At 45.0% G+C, this 19,374-nt stretch overlaps 1 protein-coding gene across 4 annotated transcripts; it reads left to right on the top strand.

The window, feature by feature from the left end:
• The first annotated feature begins 1,854 nt into the window (after positions 1-1,854).
• Positions 1,855-19,241, top strand: slc4a2a (solute carrier family 4 member 2a). 4 transcript variants are annotated; one of them, XM_056391442.1, is made up of 21 exons: positions 1,855-1,965; positions 2,814-2,967; positions 4,096-4,309; positions 4,390-4,514; positions 7,242-7,399; positions 9,197-9,377; positions 10,236-10,371; positions 11,571-11,718; positions 12,340-12,436; positions 12,525-12,709; positions 12,841-13,060; positions 13,697-13,900; positions 14,044-14,192; positions 14,545-14,739; positions 14,942-15,151; positions 15,553-15,642; positions 15,722-15,888; positions 15,985-16,238; positions 16,541-16,710; positions 17,459-17,632; positions 18,839-19,241. In XM_056391442.1, exons 1-21 carry the CDS (start codon positions 1,912-1,914, stop codon positions 18,917-18,919), a joined length of 3,366 nt encoding a protein of 1,121 aa, XP_056247417.1. In that variant the 5' UTR covers positions 1,855-1,911; the 3' UTR covers positions 18,920-19,241. The 4 variants fall into 4 exon arrangements, with proteins under 4 accessions (XP_056247417.1, XP_056247418.1, XP_056247420.1 ...); XM_056391443.1 differs by lacking the exons at positions 1,855-1,965; positions 2,814-2,967; positions 4,096-4,309; positions 4,390-4,514 and adding an exon at positions 6,350-6,440; XM_056391444.1 differs by lacking the exons at positions 1,855-1,965; positions 2,814-2,967; positions 4,096-4,309; positions 4,390-4,514; positions 7,242-7,399 and adding exons at positions 7,960-8,035; positions 8,285-8,319.
• Positions 19,242-19,374: the final 133 nt, after the last annotated feature.

Here is a 19,374-nt window from a genome sequence, read left to right as displayed (position 1 = left end):
TAACAACACAGTGACCATCAGCCAATCAGAGAGGAGTCTTTGTTCATGTTCAGTCCGTTCTACAGATTTAATTTGAAACCAGATGTTTCACTGTGTCTGTTGTATCACATCTGTTAACACAGCTGTTAACACTGACCTGATCACAGCACCTGGGCGTACATGCTGATGCGTACACCATTTCCCGCTCATAGACTGGTCTTCATAAACACAGAGTGACTTCACTCGTTCCTGTGATCATGTGATCACACGGTTTCTAAAGCTACAGTGAAAATGGAATATAAGAAGAGACATGTAATTGAACAGGAAATAAAACAGAGTTTCATCATCAGCATCATTATATTTCTATTTCCATTGAGAGAAAAAATAGTGTTGGGGTTTAATCTTATTATTTATAGTGACTCATTAAACTGGTTCCATGTGAACACTGACCGACCTCAGAGTGATGGACCACAGTGATGATGGTGTTTTTACCTCAGTGTGTTTCTTCTGGTCTTTATCCAAACCGACTGATGGGAGTGGAAACGAGGCTCGTTCATGACAATGCGATTTATAAAGAGGAACCATGTGAACGTACGGCTTTATAATATATATATAATATTTATAATAATTTATACAATATATGTGATATATATGATATATATCATCATATATCATATATATATATATATATATATATACATATATATAATATACACACACACACACACACACACACACACACAGACACAGCTCAGCTGTAGTTGATCAGGGCCAGGTGAGTTCTACCTGTCTGTATGTGATGATGCTGAGGGTCAGTAACATCATCAGTGTGTGTGTTTCTGTGTGTGTGTATATATATATATATATATATACAGCCAAGGGGCGGAACTAACATTGACTGACAGTTTGGTTGCCATGGTGACCTTCAGCTGATCAGGTTTCTGTTAGACCTTTTCTCTCCTCTGTGTCTGCCTCTCTCTACGTCCTCTCTGTTTCCTCTTTCTCCTCTCTCCTCTTTTCATCTCTTCTTTCTTCTAATTCCCCCTCTCTCCCCCCTCTCTCCCCCCTCTCTCCCCCCTCTCTCCCCACTTTTCTCCCTCTCTCTCTCCCCTCTGTTCTCTCTCTCTGTTCTCTCTCTGTTGGTTTCAGTCTTTGCATTATAATTTCTCTCTTTCAGTGCTGTGAGGACGCTGAGGTAGGCTCCAACTCTCTTCCTGTTTCACACTCACACACTCACACACACACACACACACACACACACACAACACACACACACACACACACACACACACACAGAGCTCCTGCAGTACCATGTCCACACTGAGCTGTGAACAGTGTTTTATATCAGTGTCTGTAGCTGCAGCTCCTTCACTGTGTTTCTGTTTCTTCACTCTGACTCATCAGCTGTTTATCAGCTGTTACAGGTGACATGTTGTGATCAAACAGCTGTTTATGTCCAGCAGCTACAGGTCAACATGATGTTCCCTCTCCTTGTGGATGATCCTCTGTGTTCACCAGCTGATCTCAGTCTGTGTGGAGGAGAGGCTGATGAGAGATCAGCTGTGATGAGTGATGAGAGAGTCTTCATCACCACAGACTCAACATCAAACTTTTGTCACTTCACACACACACACACACACACACACACACACACACACACACACACACCTGTCTGTGAACACCCCTGAGATCAAGATGAGTCATCAAAATGACTGTGTCTCTCTCAGTGTCCTCTGTCTCTCTAATCTGCTGACTCACTCTCTTCCTGTCTGATCACACTATGGTTATTAAAGCTCAGTCTGACCTCTGACCTTTAACCTCAGACAGACCCTCTCTGTCTCTCTCTGTCCGTCTGTCTTTCTGTCTGTCTGTCAGGTTCTGCTGCCTGAACTCATCTGCTGAACACTGTGACCTTTGACCCCTTAAGGAGCCATGAGCCATCATCCGAACTCTGTGGGTCCCAGCGAGGCCCTCGGTCTGTCTGCAGTGAGTCTCAACACTAATCGATCAATAATCATTATCAGCGTCAGTCTGAGGTTCATTTCTCAGTCAGGTGTGATCATCTTGTTACCATGGTAACACCTCCATGAGACAGAAACTTAGACCTGCCTCAGCTGAAACCCATCAGAGCCATCAAAGTTGACATCCATGAATCCTGATAGAGCTGATGTTTGACTTCATGTGACCCTGACTGTAAACAAAGATGGCCGTCGCCCCTGTGACATCACCCACAGATTTCTGAGTGAGCTGCTACATTCCTGCCAAATTGGCAATGTCTGACTCCGCCTCCTAACTCCTAGCTAATCCAAATATGGTCAAAGAGGCGGGGTGTCTGCGATTAGCATATTCTTCCATTAGCATCGTTAGCACAGCTGGGCCTCTTGGTCAAAGGCTACCCCAAGGATATTTAATTTGCTGATTAGCAAGTTAAGGAGCTAAGATAACAAGCCAAGTATGATGAGGGCAGAAAGCGATGCCTACCTGTCAGTCAAAGAGATGACGCCCTCAACTCTCCATAACTGTAGTCCTTAATAAAATGTAAACAGGTGAGTTATATAAACAGGTGAGTTATATAAACAGGTGTCATGAAGTAGGAAATTAGCTCTAGAGACCAAATAAGTTTTTGTACCAGGCTGTAAACATGTTTATTTCTGCTGTAAAGTTGGACATTTTAACATGGGAGTCTATGGGGACTGACTCACTGTTGGAGCCAGACTCTAGTGGTCGTTAGAGGAACTGCAGCTTCAGTGTGGACTTCATTTCCACTCGACTCAGAGGCACAGACTAATGTGATATGAACAGGTTTTAGAGACATCATCCCTCCTCTCCTGCAGTCCCTGTCTCCTCTTCCCCCACGTTGCCACGGTGATGAAGAAGAGGAGGACCTGAACAAAGCGTTTGATGTCCAGTGTTTTCAGCAGATCCTTTGTCCTGCAGCTCGGAGTCCGCCGGAGAAACACAGAGTCTACGATGAGCGGGACTTTGAAGGTGAGATGTGGTTCCAGGAGGTTTTGAACAGGTGTTTGGGTTCCATCTTCTTTAGGAGGCTCTTGGATCCAGCAGGAGGTCCAGGGTGTTTCAGGAGGCTCTATGGGTCTTTAAGAAAGTTTAAAGACCCAAAGCAGGGACTGCAAAAGTGCGCTGGAGTACCAGCAGCTTCTGGGTTCTTTAAATAACACAAGGTTTTTGCAGAGGTGCAAAGACTTTGAACATGGTGAAGCATCTTTAGGAGGTTCTAACCCAGGAGGGAGGGTTAGGAGGTTCCACTCTTTGAAGAGGTTCAAGGGAACTTTGAGGCAATTCTGAGGGTATTTGAGTTCAGTACTGGTTCCAGAGTGTTTCAGTGGATTCTAGACTCTGAGGAGGTTCTTGGGTCCTGGAGGATGTTCAACATATTTTTCTGGTTGCACACTTAAGGATGCTCTAGAGGTTCCTAAGAAGGTTCCTGTGGTTCCTGCTCTTAGTCATTTCGTGAGTTCAAGAGGTCCGTTACATTGATCTAGGAGATTCTGAAAAGGTTCTAAGTACTTTGTTAAGATGGTTCAGGGGTTCTTGAACAGGATCTACTTTGTCAAGAATCTCTGCAGGTTCCTTTTAGGCACTTCAGCGATCATGGTAAGGGAACTAGCAGTCATTGATAAGGTCTGAGGAGGAGGGTACAGGATTCCCAGTGATATTTAAAGGTTCCATGTTGAAGGAATACCGAAGAGGTTCCAGGTGTCTTTCAGACCGTTCGGTTCTTCCTGCTTTAATGGACTCAGATGGTTTGATTCTGAAGCACTCAACTGTTTTTCCTGTTTTGTTCAGATGCCAAATTCCCTCGGTTCCAGCAGATACCACAGATCTTTAGTTGGGTTCTCAGGGACCTTGAGTAGGTTCTAGGGGGGATCAGGGAATCTCCATGATCAAATCCAGGGACTCCTTGAGGAGGTTTAAGTGGTGTGTGAGGACCTGTCATAGATCCTCAAGGAGGTTCTATGAGGAGGTTCTACCAGTCTGTGAGGAGCACCTGGGGGTTTTTATGGAGGTCACAGGGTCAAGGTGGAACAGGACCTGGTGTTTGTACCAGGTTGTAACATCTTAAACATCTGTAATGTTGATGTTTCTCTGCTGCAGATCATCGTCACTCTTCTCTCCACGTCCACCATCCTCTGTCCAAACCTCCTGCTGATAGCAGGAGGAAGAGGAGTGGCGAGGGGAGGAAGGACGTGAGGAGAGGCTCCACCCCCAGCACTGCGGCCACCATAGAAGAAGACCAGGAGGATGACTGCGAGGAGGAATCCTTCACTCAGACCGATGGAGATGAGGGCCAGACGACTTCACACTCCAGGTGAATAACACCTGACCTGATTCCTGTTGGGACCTGATATATTTTTAGTCCAGTTAACTTGTAACCCCTCCCCCTCACAGTGACCCGCCCACCAGCTCGACCATTCACAATGGCCTCTCACCTGGCTGCCTCATGATAAGCATTGGTCCTGATGAGGCCGACGAGGCGGAGACACTGACGTCTGTCGACCTGGACGGCATCAAGAGTCAGTAACTGCTGCACCTACTTTAACACTAGCTCTATACATCATTTACACTTGACGTTCATATTTATATTTTACTGTGTCTTTAGATCAGTGTTAGTGAATTGGTCATAACTTCCTCAGTGACAGGTACTTCAGGTTGTGTGACCTACTTTAGCTTTGAATATTTAGCAGTTCTACCCTCTACACACAGCTGGATGTTTACCTGTTTATCATAGTAGCTGAAACACAAACACAGACAAACATAGTGAAAATAACAGGACATTTTACTAAAGTTTCTGAAATGTGAGCAACACTGAACTCACCACGCGATGCTGCCGGGGAGGGGGTGACTCTACTTTATATCACTGTGATGTAGAGATTATAGCATAGCTGAGCATTATGCTAACAGCAGCCACTACTTCAGTTTCAGCAGTGCACCACTATAAACCCTACAGTGACCTTTACAGAGGAACCTCAGTGTTCAAGTGGTTCTAAAAGGGAACTCTTTAAGATATGACGGTGTCTGACAGGAGAGGCATGATGTGTACTGTGAGATCAGCTGGACCTTTACAGATGTGTTGGTTCAGCCTGACAATAAGGAGTTACAGCAGGTTGTCCACTAATCAGAAGGTCGGTGGTTCGAGTGTCCTTGATCCCTACTTTGCCCCTGAGGTCTGTTCCATCAGTGTGTGAATATGTGAATGTGGCTTGTATTGTAAAGTGTTGAGCGGTCGATGAGACCAGAAAAGTGAGTCAGAGTTACAGGATGAATCCTGATTGGAGGTGACGTAGAGGTTCCTCAGTGGCGCTGGAGGTCAGGACACAAACCTCCACAGTAACTGGATCATTGGATCATGTGTTTCTGAGGTGTTTGGGGTCATGTCGGAGTTTAACAGAAGAAAACTGCTGCTCATCAGGTCTGATCTTATGTCCTTGAGGCTTGAAGTCTAGTCAGCTGATCAGGTTCATCAGGTTTCATTGACAGGTACAGTTAGGTATCATCTGCATAATGACGGACATTCATGGAGTGTTTCATGATTATATGACCTAAAGGAAGCAGGTATAAGGTGAACAGCTAAGAGTGCAACTCCATTGCTATGGCTGACATGAGCTCCCCCACAGCGATTTGTTGATGAAAGACCATCTGTGCCGGTGAAAACGCATGATTAACATCCAACAGTAATAATAAAAAAAAAACACTGAGAAATAAACAAATACAAATTAAATAATAACGGATTAGGAGCTGTTAACAAAAATAGTTCATTCCCCAAAATGCATCTGTATGATGAAGTTTGTGTCGACCTGAGAGAGTTTAATTTACTATAAAAACTTACATTCAATTCTCTCAAAGGAAAGATAAACAAACTCACCTGTCCTAGATGAGCTAACTGAAGATAACGGGGGGTGGTAGTGGGGGGGTGGGGGTGAGGGGTCAGACAGTCACTGATTTTATGTGTAGCTTCTTCTAGTAAAAATTGATTTAATACATGTAGGTGGGTGGGGTCAGACATATGTCATGTTACAACTCTGAGATAAGAGTGAGACTGTAGCTCCGCCTCCTGGTCTCAGGTCTGGGTTGTCATGGTTTCTGATCATGAGCAGATAAACTACAGACTGTGTAACTGTGGACGGTAGACGGGAGCCTCTCCCAGCAGGCACTGGGGCATGAATGCGACACACTGAAGGAATGTTTTTCATCATGAAAGAGTTTTCTGTCACTTGTTGATCTTGATCATGTGACCTGAACACAATGCAGTAGTCCCACACACACAGCCCACAGCCTCTGTCTATTGTCACTGTGTGTGTGTCTGCTCCTGGTCCTGGTTCTGGTTCTGGTCCTGGTCCTGGTCCTGGAGGACTCTCAGATGAACATGAAGTCGATCTCTGCTGTGGATGTGATCAGACATTTCAACAGCTGGTTGTTTGACAGACTGAAGGCCGACCTCAGTGAGTACTCACCTGTTTGACTCTGAACACACCTGAGCTGTGACTGAGGTTTCTCTTTGCTCAGGCCAGATCTGAGTTTGAGGCATTTACCTGTGAGCGTGAGTCCTGGTCCAACAGGTAGGTCAGACAGGTGTGAGTGAAGAGACGTCTTCTGTCAACAGTGTCTTCTTCATGAATGATGATGTTTTAATGAGGGATAGATGTGGGCTCATTTAAGAACTCCTGACAAGGTAAAAAAGTGTTTAGGTCTTCAAACATACCTGGGTTTTCTGACTGACCACAAGTAGGGGGCGCCAGTCAGCTGACCCTCACTGCTGAACTGTGATTGGCTGGCTGTGTCAATGCTTTTCCAGGAAAATAAGAAATTATGTGAAAACGTCCCATTTCACAGAAAACCTAATTGTCTTTTCTCCTGTGTGTGTGTGTGTGTGTGTGTGTGTGTGTGTGTGTGTGTGTGTGTGTGTGTGTGTGTGTGTGTGTGTGTGTGTGTTTATGCTGATTGGATGAATCAGTTCATGTCTCGTCTTACCGATTCTTCACAGAGGTTCAATCGAGCCTGAAACACAGTTAGACAGTTCCCATGAGACCAGAGAGAAGGAAGGAGGAAGGAAGGAGGAAGAAAGGAAGAGAGGAGAGGAAGGAAAGACATAAGGGTGGAGGGAAGGAAGGACAAAATGAATGACAGAACCAAAGCCGGAAAGCAAAGCAATAAAGAAGAAATGTGTTGTTGGTGAGAGCTGGGTTTTAACTTCTGACCCCTGCCCTCTGACCCTGCCCTCTGACCCTGCCCCCTCCCCTCAGGTCACCGACTGGATGATGTCCCAGCGGTGAGGCGTCACCTGGTGAGGCGGAGCTCCAGAGGACCAATCATCCATGTCAGCAAAGATCAGAGCAGCAGCCAAACTCAGTCTCAGCTCCAACACCTCCAACACCTCCAACCAGACCGTACACCTCATGAGGTCGGGGGGGGGGGCTATTATTAATGATGATGAGATTTAAAATTTAATGTTTTTAATGAAGGATGTTCCTCTGCTGATGGAGCTAGGCTAACAGTTAAACAATTAGCCTCTGTTTCCAGTCTGGTATGCTAAGCTAGCCTCACCAGGCCCTGGACCTGGACTCAGAGGTGACTGCTCCACCTGAAACACCTGAAGGACAGAGGACAACAGGTCTTATAGAAGTGTTGGACGATGTATTTCAAAGCTGACAGACGGTTCAGGTTTTGTTCAGGTGAGCAGGTTCATCAGCTGCTGGTTCAGGTGAACAGGATCCCACAGAGTCTGTGTGACAAGGTTTTAACTGGACAACAAAACAACCAGAGGAATGTGACAGGAGGAGGAAAGACGAGCCGGGAGTCTGAGCTCGTTAATCCAGGTGGTATTATCAAAAGGTGACAAACTGGACTCTGTCTTAATTAGAGAACCACACAGGTAGAGCCACACAGGGAGACAGGTAGAGACAGACAGCAGACACAGACAGGCGAAGTCAGGCAGACTCGGAGTCTCTGTGGGTTCAGTTTCCTCTGGTCTTCAGGATGGTGGGTTTGGACCTGAAGAGTCGACAGAGCAAGGTACAGATTTACAGATTTATCCCAGGTTAGTCCCGGTTAGTCCCGGTTAGTTTTGGTTAGTCTGGTTCATTCTTAGTTAAGCCGGTTTATCCACTAGATTAGGAGAACTTTGTCTTACTTTGGATTAAGTTGTTTAGTTCAGTGTATCCTGATCTGGACCTGGTTTTGTTTGGTTCTGGTTTGAACTTGTGGATTCACAAAATCCTCTTACTCGCTCTTTTGGAGCTTTTATCCATCTCTTCATCCATCCATATATATTCCCCCATCGATGAAGATCACAGGATGTGGCTGAAAGTTCAGGAAAAACAAGTAAGTGGACCTTTAAAAAGACTCAAACCAGTGCTGTTCAGACGGGTTGGATTGGACTAGACTGGACTCAGTTCTCGTCCTTCTGAACAACAAGACTGAAGTTCAGGCTCAAAGCCAGATCCAGGAGCAGCTGTTCTGGAACTTTCAATCATGTCACATGAGCTTCATCTGCAGTTGTCATGAAACTGTAGATTCAGTTTTCGAGCCAACGTGGATGAGAAATTAAAAATGGAGATTGAGTGAGTCAGTTTTCAGATCACGTTCTTGTCTGAACCAAACCTGCTGTTTAACAGTTTTTCACCTGAACTTAGCCTGATAACGGTTAGCCTGATGTGATTTAGCTAGTTTAGGCTAGTTAAAGCCTTTTCTTAGGTGGTCAGACTGAAGGTCTGTAAAGGGGGCAGTAAATCTTTACATCAGTGGTTCCCAAAATATGGGCCAGGGCCCACTGGTGGGCCACAAATGTATTTCAAGCGGGCCGACAAATCAATTGCAAAACAGAACAATTGTGGTGAAAAGATGTTATTATATATATATTTACATTAAGGCCAATCACTGGGATAAGCCAATGATAGGAACCTCAATGTTGTACACACATTGTGCACTTGTTTCTGTGTCAGTCTGATTGTCACATCCATGTTAAACACTGGAGAGTTAAAATGGAGAACTGGTTGACAACGGGAAGAGAGCGATGATGAATCTAAGTGATCTTCCTTATTTTCAGTTCAGATCTGGATTTTTGATCGTTATCACTAGAATAAAAAATGCTCTGAACACTTTATTTGACCTCTGTATCGTTACGGGGTCGGATGTGAAAAGGTTGGAGCCTGTGCTCTAGAGAAATCCTCATCAGTGACACCTGTGCTTCTGTGTTCAGGTGTTCGTGGAGCTGAACGAGCTAGTGATCGACAGGAACCAGGAGCTGCAGTGGAGGGAGACGGCTCGATGGATCAAGTTTGAGGAGGAGGTGGAGGAGGAGACGGAGCGCTGGGGGAGACCTCACATCCCCTCCCTCTCCTTCCGCTCGCTGCTGGAGCTCCGAAAAACCATCTCCCACGGTGAGGAGGACGAGGACAAACACTGCACACCATCATATTCTACATGAAGGAGCTCAACATGTCAGACCGTGACTCTGAAGCTTAACTGTCTGTAGGACTCATGTTACATTAATAATGAGTTTGAGACATTTTAAATGAATTACCAGAATCACACAAAGTGTGCGACCTCCAGCTGCACTGGGCGGACTCATACAAACCATAGCTCACACCTGCTTAGGACACAGCAGTCAGAATGAGGAGAGCAGCTGGTTCAGTTCCAGATAATCCAGGATCAAACCTGACTTCAGCCTCACTATGATTTACACACAGTTACATGAAAGTGACCTCAGACTGAAGCAGACTCACGTCAGCATGAGTCAAACTGTTTAAAACTCTGCTCCTGTTTTATAAATGTACAGAGAGGATAACTGTTAAAGCTTGGTTAGATTCAGGATAAGATGGTGGTTTGGGTTGAAATAAATACGAGCTTTGTTGTCATGGTTACATAACAACAACAAACGGTCATGGATGATAGAAACAACATGGGAATCGAGCACCGCTCTCCTGTGTCACGTTCATCCATCCACCAACACCTCCTCCTGACATGGACTTTGTCTCTCTTCATTCTAAGTCACCGCACTTTTCCCTTTTCTCCTGTCATCATTACTACGACCACTAGATGTCACCTAGCAACAAAACCTAACTATTATGTCATAACAACATGCTGACAGACGACCTGTGGGCATGTTTTCAGTCTCTGTTGGTTCATTGACTGTTTGTATAACAAAAATAAAACCTGCTTCACTTTCTGGCTGAACACAAGTGCAGGTGAGTAGTGTGATGATGTCAGTGTGTGATGTCATGTTGTTGTGTTCCCAGGGGCGGTGCTACTGGACCTGAAGCAGAGGACTCTGCCCGGGATCGCCCAGCAGGTGGTGGAGCAGATGGTGATTTCAGACCAGATCAAAGCTGAAGACCGGGCCAATGTCCTGAGAGCTCTGCTGCTCCGACATAGGTTCATGTGCAGTCATCCATCTGTTCATCCGTCTGTTCATCCATCTTTCTGTCCAGTCATTCATCTGTTCATCCATCTTTCTGTCCAGTCATTCATCTGTTCATTCATCTGTCTGTCAAGTCATCCATCTGTTCATCCGTCTGTTCATCCATCTGTCTGTCCAGTCATTCATCTGTTCATTCATCTGTCTGTCAAGTCATCCATCTGTTCATCCGTCTGTTCATCCATCTGTCTGTCCAGTCATTCATCTGTTCATTCATCTTTCTGTCCAGTCATTCATCTGTTCATCCATCTGTCTGTCCATTCATTCATATGTTCATTCATCTGTTCATCCATCTGTCTGTCCAGTCATTCATCTGTTCATCCATCTGTTCATCCATCTGTCTGTCCAGTCATTCATCTGTTCATCCGTCTGTTCATTCATCTGTTCATCCGTCTGTTCAATCATCTGTTCATCCATCATTTCATCCATCTGTTCATTCATCCGTTCATTCGTCTGTCTGTCCATTCATTCATCTGTTCATTCATCTGTTCATCCATCTGTTCATTCATCCATTCATCATCTGTTCATTCATCTGTCTGTCCAGTCATTCATCTGTTCATCCATCTGTTCATTCATCTGTCTGTCCAGTCATTCATCTGTTCATCCATCTGTTCATTCATCTGTTCATCCGTCTGTTCATTCATCTGTTCATCCATCATTTCATCCATCTGTTCATCCATCTGTTCATTCATCTGTCTGTCCAGTCATTCATCTGTTCATTCATCTGTTCATTCATCTATTCATTCATCTGTTCATCCATCATTTCATTCATCTGTTCATCCATCTGTTCATTCATCTGTCTGTCCAGTCATTCATCTGTTCATTCATCTATTCATCCATCTGTTCATCCATCTGTTCATTCATCTGTTCATCCGTCTGTTCATTCATCTGTTCATCCATCATTTCATCCATCTGTTCATTCATCTGTTCATTCATCTGTCTGTCCAGTCATTCATCTGTTCATCCATCTGTTCATTCATCTGTCTGTCCAGTCATTCATCTGTTCATCCATCTGTTCATTCATCTGTTCATCCATCTGTTCATTCATCCATTCATCATCTGTCTGTCCAGTCATTCATCTGTTCATCCATCTGTTCATTCATCTGTTCATTCATTCATTCATAATCACACAGTATTCTTCTCTTTGTCTCATCAGTCATCCCAGTGATGAGAAAGATCACAGCTTGTTCAGCAGGAACATCTCTGCTGCCAACATGGCCACCCTGATGGACAGACACATTGGCCAATCGGAACCATCCAACCACCTGACCAATCACAAAGAGGCTGACGCAGAGAAGAACAAGGTAAATTCCTACCAGTCACCTGTCTGAAACCAGTAAAAACAGTTTATTTATTAGTTTATTTTGATAATTTTCAACTTGCATGACTCAAATGCAAACGTTCATAAATAATAAATAAAAATGAACTATGTTTATAATTCTACAGGCTCTTTTCTGTTGTTCTGTGGTATAAAACTTTGATTTAAGATTGTTTTGTATGTTTTCTCAAACCTCCATACAGTAGTAATGTATGGCACTATTAAAGATGGGACTGTTTATGTAATGGATTTGGTTCTTTAGTTCTGTGTTATATCACAATGGACTTCGACCCTAGTTTGTGGTCTACAACACAAACATTTATTCTCATCAACTCTTTCCATACTTGTCTTCATAAATGTGCTTCCTATGTATTCATATATGACAGTGGATATGATATAAGGTGGTAACTGTGGACAGCTTTGTTTGGACCGTTGTTTAAAGTCTTGTCCAGGTTGATCTTCAGGTGGCGCCTTGACATCTACTCTCATATCAGCTAGAGATATGCTTCAAGGAACAACTGGGTGTCATCAGCATAGCAGCGGCGTCAGAGTATGACAGACCTTTCAGTTTGTTAGTGTGTATGATGTCATTCTGTACTGTGGCCAGAGAGAAGCGCCGAACCTCTGTCACTCCAGATCCAAACATGAAGTGAAGCTGATGGAGAAAATCCCGGAGAGAGCTGAGGCCACTGTTGTTCTCGTAGGTATGTCCGTGTCACGCACATCATCTCCTCCAGTCATATGTCAGTCTGCAGGTGGAAGGCTAACTGCAGCCCTCTGCTGTGTCTGCAGGCAGTGTGGGCTTCTTGGACCAGCCCTCCATGGCATTTGTGCGACTGCAAGAAGCAGTCCTGCTGGAGTCTGTCCTGGAGGTCCCCGTCCCCGTGAGATTCCTCTTTCTCCTGCTTGGCCCCCCCACCATCAACATCGATTACCACCAGATCGGTCGCTCCATCTCCACACTCATGTCAGACAAGGTGAATCCCCACAGACTTCATGCTGTCTGTTGTCTTCTATGACTGCCACATGGAACAACATAATGATGCTCTACAGCCACATAATGAGGTAAATATTGTATAATAACTTCTACCTTTGTCTGATTCCTCAGCACTTTCATGAGGCGGCGTACCAGGCTGACGACCGCCAGGACCTGCTGACAGCTATCAACCGTTTCCTGGACTGCAGTGTGGTGCTCCCGCCCTCCGAGGTCGGTGGGGACGAGCTGCTGCACTCGGTGGCTCGCTTCCAACGAGAAATGCTCCGAAAGAGGGAGGAGGAGCAGAGTGGCAAACTGCAAGAGAAACAGACCAGAATTCAGCAAGATGAGGGTCGGTTACCAGGTTCTGTTGTATGGTCAATGAACATGTTCTATTTCTAGTCATTGGGACGTCGTTGTTATTTCCTGACATATCAGAGACATTGTGAAGGACTTTCAGCCTTCCCCTTTTAACCCTTCAAAACCACCTTAAAGTCTGAATTCAGTAACTGTAAAATTGTGCCATCTTAAAGGTTTGTGGTAACAAATTGGTGATGTGCCCTTCTATCAGTTCTAGTACTCTCAAGTAGGTGTGTCAAGTATGTCATCCAACGTCCCGATCACAATCTCTTAGTTGGGAGGGATGGAGGTGAGATTGATGTTAATTTTGAAGAATTTGTCTGAATCTAGATTTAAACATGACTTTTAGGTTCTCCTTGATGCTCTTCTGTCAAACTATCAAGGTCAGCAGAAAAGTAGAATAAGGGCTGAATGTTTTATTTTTGGCAGATTGAGGCAACCATTTTACAAATCTTCTTAGCCTGGTAGATTAGCATGTCATCAGCACAAGGGTAAATGTTTCTTTTATATTACGTGAAAATGTGAACAGGAGACGGCTGTACAATGCTGCTTATGATATTTTGATTTCATGTGTAATATTCGGACATAAGCTCAATGACAGTTCAAGATTGGTGATGTTATCTCACAGATTCCCGGGTTCCCTCCAAACCTGGTGACGAGCCCCTGAGGCGTTCAGGTCATCTGTTCGGAGGACTGATCAAAGACGTGATTCGGCGCTACCCTCAGTACCTCAGTGACATCCGAGATGCCCTGAACCCCCAGTGCATGGCTGCCATCATCTTCATCTACTTTGCTGCACTGTCACCTGCGATCACCTTTGGGGGACTGCTGGGTAAGTCTGGACCTCAGAGACTGAACTTCTCAATGAGGTTGGTTGAACCGATTTCAAGTTGCTTGAAGCAAAGGCTTCCTGGATGACTGAAGATGTTTCTGGTAAATAGGTTTTGTTGCTGTGATCTCTGTCCCTTGACACAGGTGAGAAAACAGAAGGTCTGATTGGTGTGTCAGAGCTGATTGTTGCCACGGCGATGCAGGGCATAGTATTCAGTGTGTTGGGTGCCCAGCCTCTGCTGGTGATTGGCTTCTCTGGACCGCTGCTGGTGTTTGAAGAGGCCTTCTACACTGTGAGCTCACCTGACAGAAACTTCTCTCTCCATTTTCTGACATTTTCTGTATGTAGTATGAAGATGACTAAACCTCACTAACGTGGTGAAAAGTCTGTTCTGTTAATCTCCCCTCTGATATCTAGGTGTCACTATCAACAAGGAATTAACTTTTGAGTTGAAGGTGAAGTGTTTGATTCCCCTAACCCTGTTTAGTTAAATTCAGGCTGAGATGGAGATGACCATTTGCACCTAAATCTGATCCTATCTAGATTACCTTAACTCTTTACCTGCTGTCTGTGGAGTGCTGACAGGTGGTAAAGAAAGCTCCTCTAAAGCAAGGCTATCTTACCTGGTCTGTGTTTCTGTGTAGTTTTGTAAAGACAATGAGATCGAGTACCTGACAGGACGGGTGTGGATCGGTTTCTGGCTAGTGCTCATTGTTCTCCTCACTGTGGCCTTTGAGGGAAGCATCCTGGTTCGCTTCGTCTCCCGCTTCACTCAGGAGATTTTCTCCTTCCTCATTTCCCTCATTTTCATCTACGAGACCTTTGCCAAGCTGGTCAAGGTGAGGTCAGAGCTGACAGCTGCATTAAAAAGGAGTTATTGTATGCCGTAGTGTTGAAGTCATAGCTTGTCATGAAGTATCAACCAATCACATGGTGGTCTGTTTGGTGGACAATTGAATCAAACATTATGAAGAGCCTTGTGCTTTCTGTCAACCATCACAGAGCCACATTCAGCTTCTTCTTTGTGTTGGTCTTTTCTAGATCTTCCAGGAACATCCTCTCCAAAACTGTTACCATAGAAACAGCACAGTATCTCTGTCTCTCTGCAACTACACCATGGTCACTGGAGATCCTGGGAAGGTTGTCGGCGAACCCAACACTGCTCTGCTGTCATTAGTGCTCATGGCGGGAACATATTTCATTGCTTTCTACCTGCGCAAATTCAAGAACAGCTCCTTCTTCCCTGGCAGGGTCAGTACATCCCAGTACAGGTACAGGTACAGTACAGATACAGGTACAGGTATAGGTACAGGTACAGGTACAGTACAAGTACAGGTACTGTATTTACTTTCAAATGAAGACACATGTGCAGGTGTATAGAGGTAGAAGTTGACCAGTAGCAGGTATACATGTACAATTATTATACATATTAATTTCAGTACAGAGACACACATGCAGATACAGGAACAGGTATGTAACAGGTACATTCAGATACTCGTACAGGTACAGTTACAAGTGCAGTAAGTAAAACTTTTCAACAAAGACAGAACACTTTTGTTGTTGCTTCAGTAGCAGAGACGAGTCACTCCATCAAAGAGTCTTCAGGTATTTGTGTTAGTGCTGGATGTAATGTCTCACCTTTCTGACATCAGCTCCGTAGGATCATCGGAGACTTCGGGGTCCCCATTGCAATCCTTATCATGGTGTTGGTGGACTGGAGCGTGGAGGACACCTACACCCAGGTCAGATTGGATCATTTGACGCTGTGGTTATTCAAAAGTAAAACACACAGTGAATGAACCTCTTTCTATTGGCTGACAGAAACTGAACGTGCCCAGTGGATTCTCAGTTTCCAGTCCAGAGAAGCGTGGGTGGCTAATTTCTCCCCTGGGGTCAGACGGGCAGTTTCCTATTTGGATGATGGGTGCCAGCATCCTGCCGGCCATCCTCGTCTTCATCCTCATATTCATGGAGTCCCAGATCACAGCGTACAACCCTGTCTTCTTGTGGGGGAGGAGGTAACCTAAAATAACCTAAAGACAATATTAAATATGAATCTAATTTTCCCTGTGTCTGTCTGTCAGGCTGATTGTCAGTAAGAAGGAGAGGATGCTGGTGAAGGGAACTGGTTTTCACCTGGACCTCCTCATCATTGTGGTGGTGGGTGGGATCTCAGCTCTGTTTGGTTTGCCTTGGCTCTCGGCCGCCACAGTTCGGTCCGTCACCCACACCAACGCGCTCACCGTCATGAGCAAAGCTGTTGCCCCTGGAGACAAGCCCCGCATCCAGGAGGTGAAGGAGCAGAGGGTGACGGGCTTCCTCGTGGCAGTTTTAGTGGGTACGATTGTGTGAGTCCTTCTGCTACTACTTTTACTGCAATTATCTGTACTGCTTCTGATCTGGTCTCTGGTCCCTGGTCCCTGGTCTCTGGTCTCTGGTCCCTGGTCCCTGGTCTCTGGTCCCTGGTCCCTGGTCTCTGGACTCTGGTCCCTGTTCCCTGGTCTCTGGTCCCTGGTCTCTGGTATCTGGTCCCTGGTCCCTGGTCCCTGGACTCTGGACTCTGGTCCCTGTTCCCTGGTCCCTGGTCCCTGGTCTCTGGTATCTGGTCCCTGGTCCCTGGTCTCTGGTCTCTGGTCCCAGGTCTATCGATTGTGATCGGGGAAGTTCTGCGTCAGATCCCTCTGGCCGTGCTTTTTGGGATCTTTCTCTACATGGGTGTGATGTCTCTGAACGGGATCCAGCTCACCGAGAGGCTCATTCTGCTGCTGATGCCCCCGAAGTACCACCCCGATCAAGCCTATGTCCGCAAGGTTAGCCACACCCACTGACCCGACCACGCCCCCTGACTCACTATCAGAGGTGTGGAATCAGAGACAGTTGAGAGAGGAGACGACACACTTACAATTATTTCCTGTAACTGTGTCATTATGATTCTTCAGACTCATAGTCGCTGAAATAAATATTGGATCCATTTTTCACAAGCTGCAGATCTTCAGAACATTCTGACATCAACTTTATTCAGAGAGAGGGAGAGAGAGAGAAGGAGAGAGAGAGAGGAGAGAGGAGAGAGAGAGAGGAGAGAGAGAGAGGGAGAGAGAGAGAGAGACTGAGAGAGAGAGAGAGGGAGAGAGAGAGAAGGAGAGAGAGAGAGAGGGAGGGAGAGAGAGAGAGAGAGAGGAGAGAGAGAGAGAGAGAGAGAGAGAGAGAGAGGGAGAGAGAGAGAGAGAGAGGGAGAGAGAGAGAGAGAGAGAGAAAGCTTGATAGAGAGAGACAGAGAGGAGAGAGAGAGACAGAGAGAGGGAGAGAGAGAGAGAGAGAGAGAGAAGGAGAGAGAGAGAGAGAGAGAGAGAGAGAGAGAGAGAGAGGGAGAGAGAGAGAGAGAGAGAGAGAGAGAGAGAGAGAGAGAGAAGGAGAGAGAGAGAGAGAGAGAGGGAGGGAGAGAGAGAGAGAGAGAGAAACTTGACTTTCAGCTGGTGGATGTGACTTGACAAAGACGGTTCAAATGTCAGTGTAATTTTGATGCACACCTGTCTCTCCTGTGCTTCTGCTGGCTCACAGGTGAGGACGTTAAGGATGCACCTGTTCACTCTCGTCCAGCTGACCTGTCTGTCTGTCCTGTGGGTTGTCATGGCGACAGCGGCAGCACTGGCTTTCCCCTTCATGTTGCTGCTGACCATACCTGTGAGGATGCTGCTGCTTCCCCGCCTCTTCACTCGCAGAGAGCTGCAGAGTGTGAGTCACACCTTTCCTACCTGACATCATCCTGCCGTCATATCTGCAGCAAGGTCACAAACCCACTTTACCTGTTAACATTTACCTGGTACCTGTCTGAAGACCTCATGTGGATGTGACAGCTGAACTGAACTGTGTCATTAAAACACAGTTAAATACATGTGACAGTCTGTTTGTTATTCTACCTGTTGTTAGCAGGTATATCTTACATGATGACAGGAGTTTGTACTGGCCAGTAGTGCGCTAGATTTATGCTAGCTGTTTATAGTTAGCATGTTTTAGTGACTACATACACCTAGCATATCTGGTGTCTAGCATATCTACTAGCATGCTAGTTACAGGCTGCTTTATTACCTCACATTATGCTAGCCATTTGTAGTTAGTCAGTTTAATGCCAGATATGCTTTGTATTTACACCTAGCATAACACTGGCTAAAGAGCTAGCATAAGGTAATATATGATAGCTATTATGCTAGCATTTTTATGTCCCACACAGTGATGGACATTTAAGTCGTTTTATGTAATTGAAGTACAGTTTGAAGGTACTTGTACTTCACTTCAGTTCAGAAGGAAAACTTGATTCTACACACACATCTAACAGAAAGTTTACAAACAAAATATATGATCAGTTTATGAAACATTCATTAATCTATATTCAAATACTCAGTTTATAAAGTATTTAAAATCAGCTCCAGTAAAACATTATTGTATCAGTTTGACAGGAAATATACCACATAATGAACACTTTTAACTTTTAGTACATTTGTATTTGAACTTGTTTCATGTTTGTCATCAAGTGAAACCAGATCCAAACACACAGCTGATCAGGTCATTTCACAGCAGCAGTAATGTTGAATTTTATTTTGGTGCCTCTGCTGATGTCTGTGGTCGAGTTCAGAGAGAGTCACCATCAGAACTGTTTTTACCACTCAGCCACTCCGCATTCAATGATATGACGTGAATGCAGCATTTGACAACAATACACAACGGCACAAATAAGCAGCACCTGCAGCAGATACATTTCCAAGTTTTAATTTCTCCTTTAGCTTTAAACCTGGAAGTGCTGTCAGGTCATTTGTGTGTTTGACATATAATAAACATGTAATAAACATGTACTGAATGTGTGAACAGTTGAGGTAGTTTATCATTTAGTCCACCTGAGATGACTGTTACCATGACGTTGACCTCTGACCTGTTGTCCTGCAGCTGGATGCTGATGATGCGGAGCCTCACCTGGAGGAGAAGGAGGGGCAGGACGAGTACTCACAGCTGCAGATGCCCGTGTGACCCGGCAGCAGCGTGCTGATTGGTGGATCTGGCCTGATGGGCTGAAGCTCCTCCTCCAGTAGAAGGTCTGTCATGTATCCTGTAGCAGAGCTGGACTGTACACGCTTCTGAAATCCTCTTTTTATAAAGTAGATTTTGTATTTTCTGTTTGTTTTTGTCTATCTCTGATGAAGCTGCTGAACTCACTGACTCAACCCTGAACTCTGTTGAAGCTCTAGTTATTCTCCACATGATGTTTTAAAGATCACACTAACTCAAATATTCAGTCTTCTTAACTGTATGTTTCTCCATCTCATTAAATGCCATCACTTTATGTTTAAAATGGATTTTGCATATTTATTTGTGTGTTATAAGTTTCTCATTGTCTCATCAGACACACTATCATTTTTTTATTCCTCTGCGTTGGCAACAGAGTGGCAGCCATTTTGTTTTCAGGTCGTTTGTCCGTCTCATTC

The sequence above is a fragment of the Seriola aureovittata genome, chromosome 12 (genome assembly GCF_021018895.1).
Source record: "Seriola aureovittata isolate HTS-2021-v1 ecotype China chromosome 12, ASM2101889v1, whole genome shotgun sequence".
In the NCBI taxonomy this organism is placed as follows: Eukaryota; Metazoa; Chordata; class Actinopteri; order Carangiformes; family Carangidae; genus Seriola; species Seriola aureovittata.
This window is presented reverse-complemented; position numbering and strand designations above follow the sequence as displayed.

Coding starts and splice junctions, on each gene's coding strand:
- slc4a2a (XM_056391442.1), top strand. CDS start 1,912: ATGAGCCATCATCCGAACTCTGTGGGTCCCAGCGAGGCCCTCGGTCTG. Junction 7,400..9,196: donor CAGACCGTACACCTCATGAG/GTCGGGGGGGGG, acceptor TTCTGTGTTCAG/GTGTTCGTGGAGCTGAACGA. Junction 14,193..14,544: donor TTGAAGAGGCCTTCTACACT/GTGAGCTCACCT, acceptor GTTTCTGTGTAG/TTTTGTAAAGACAATGAGAT.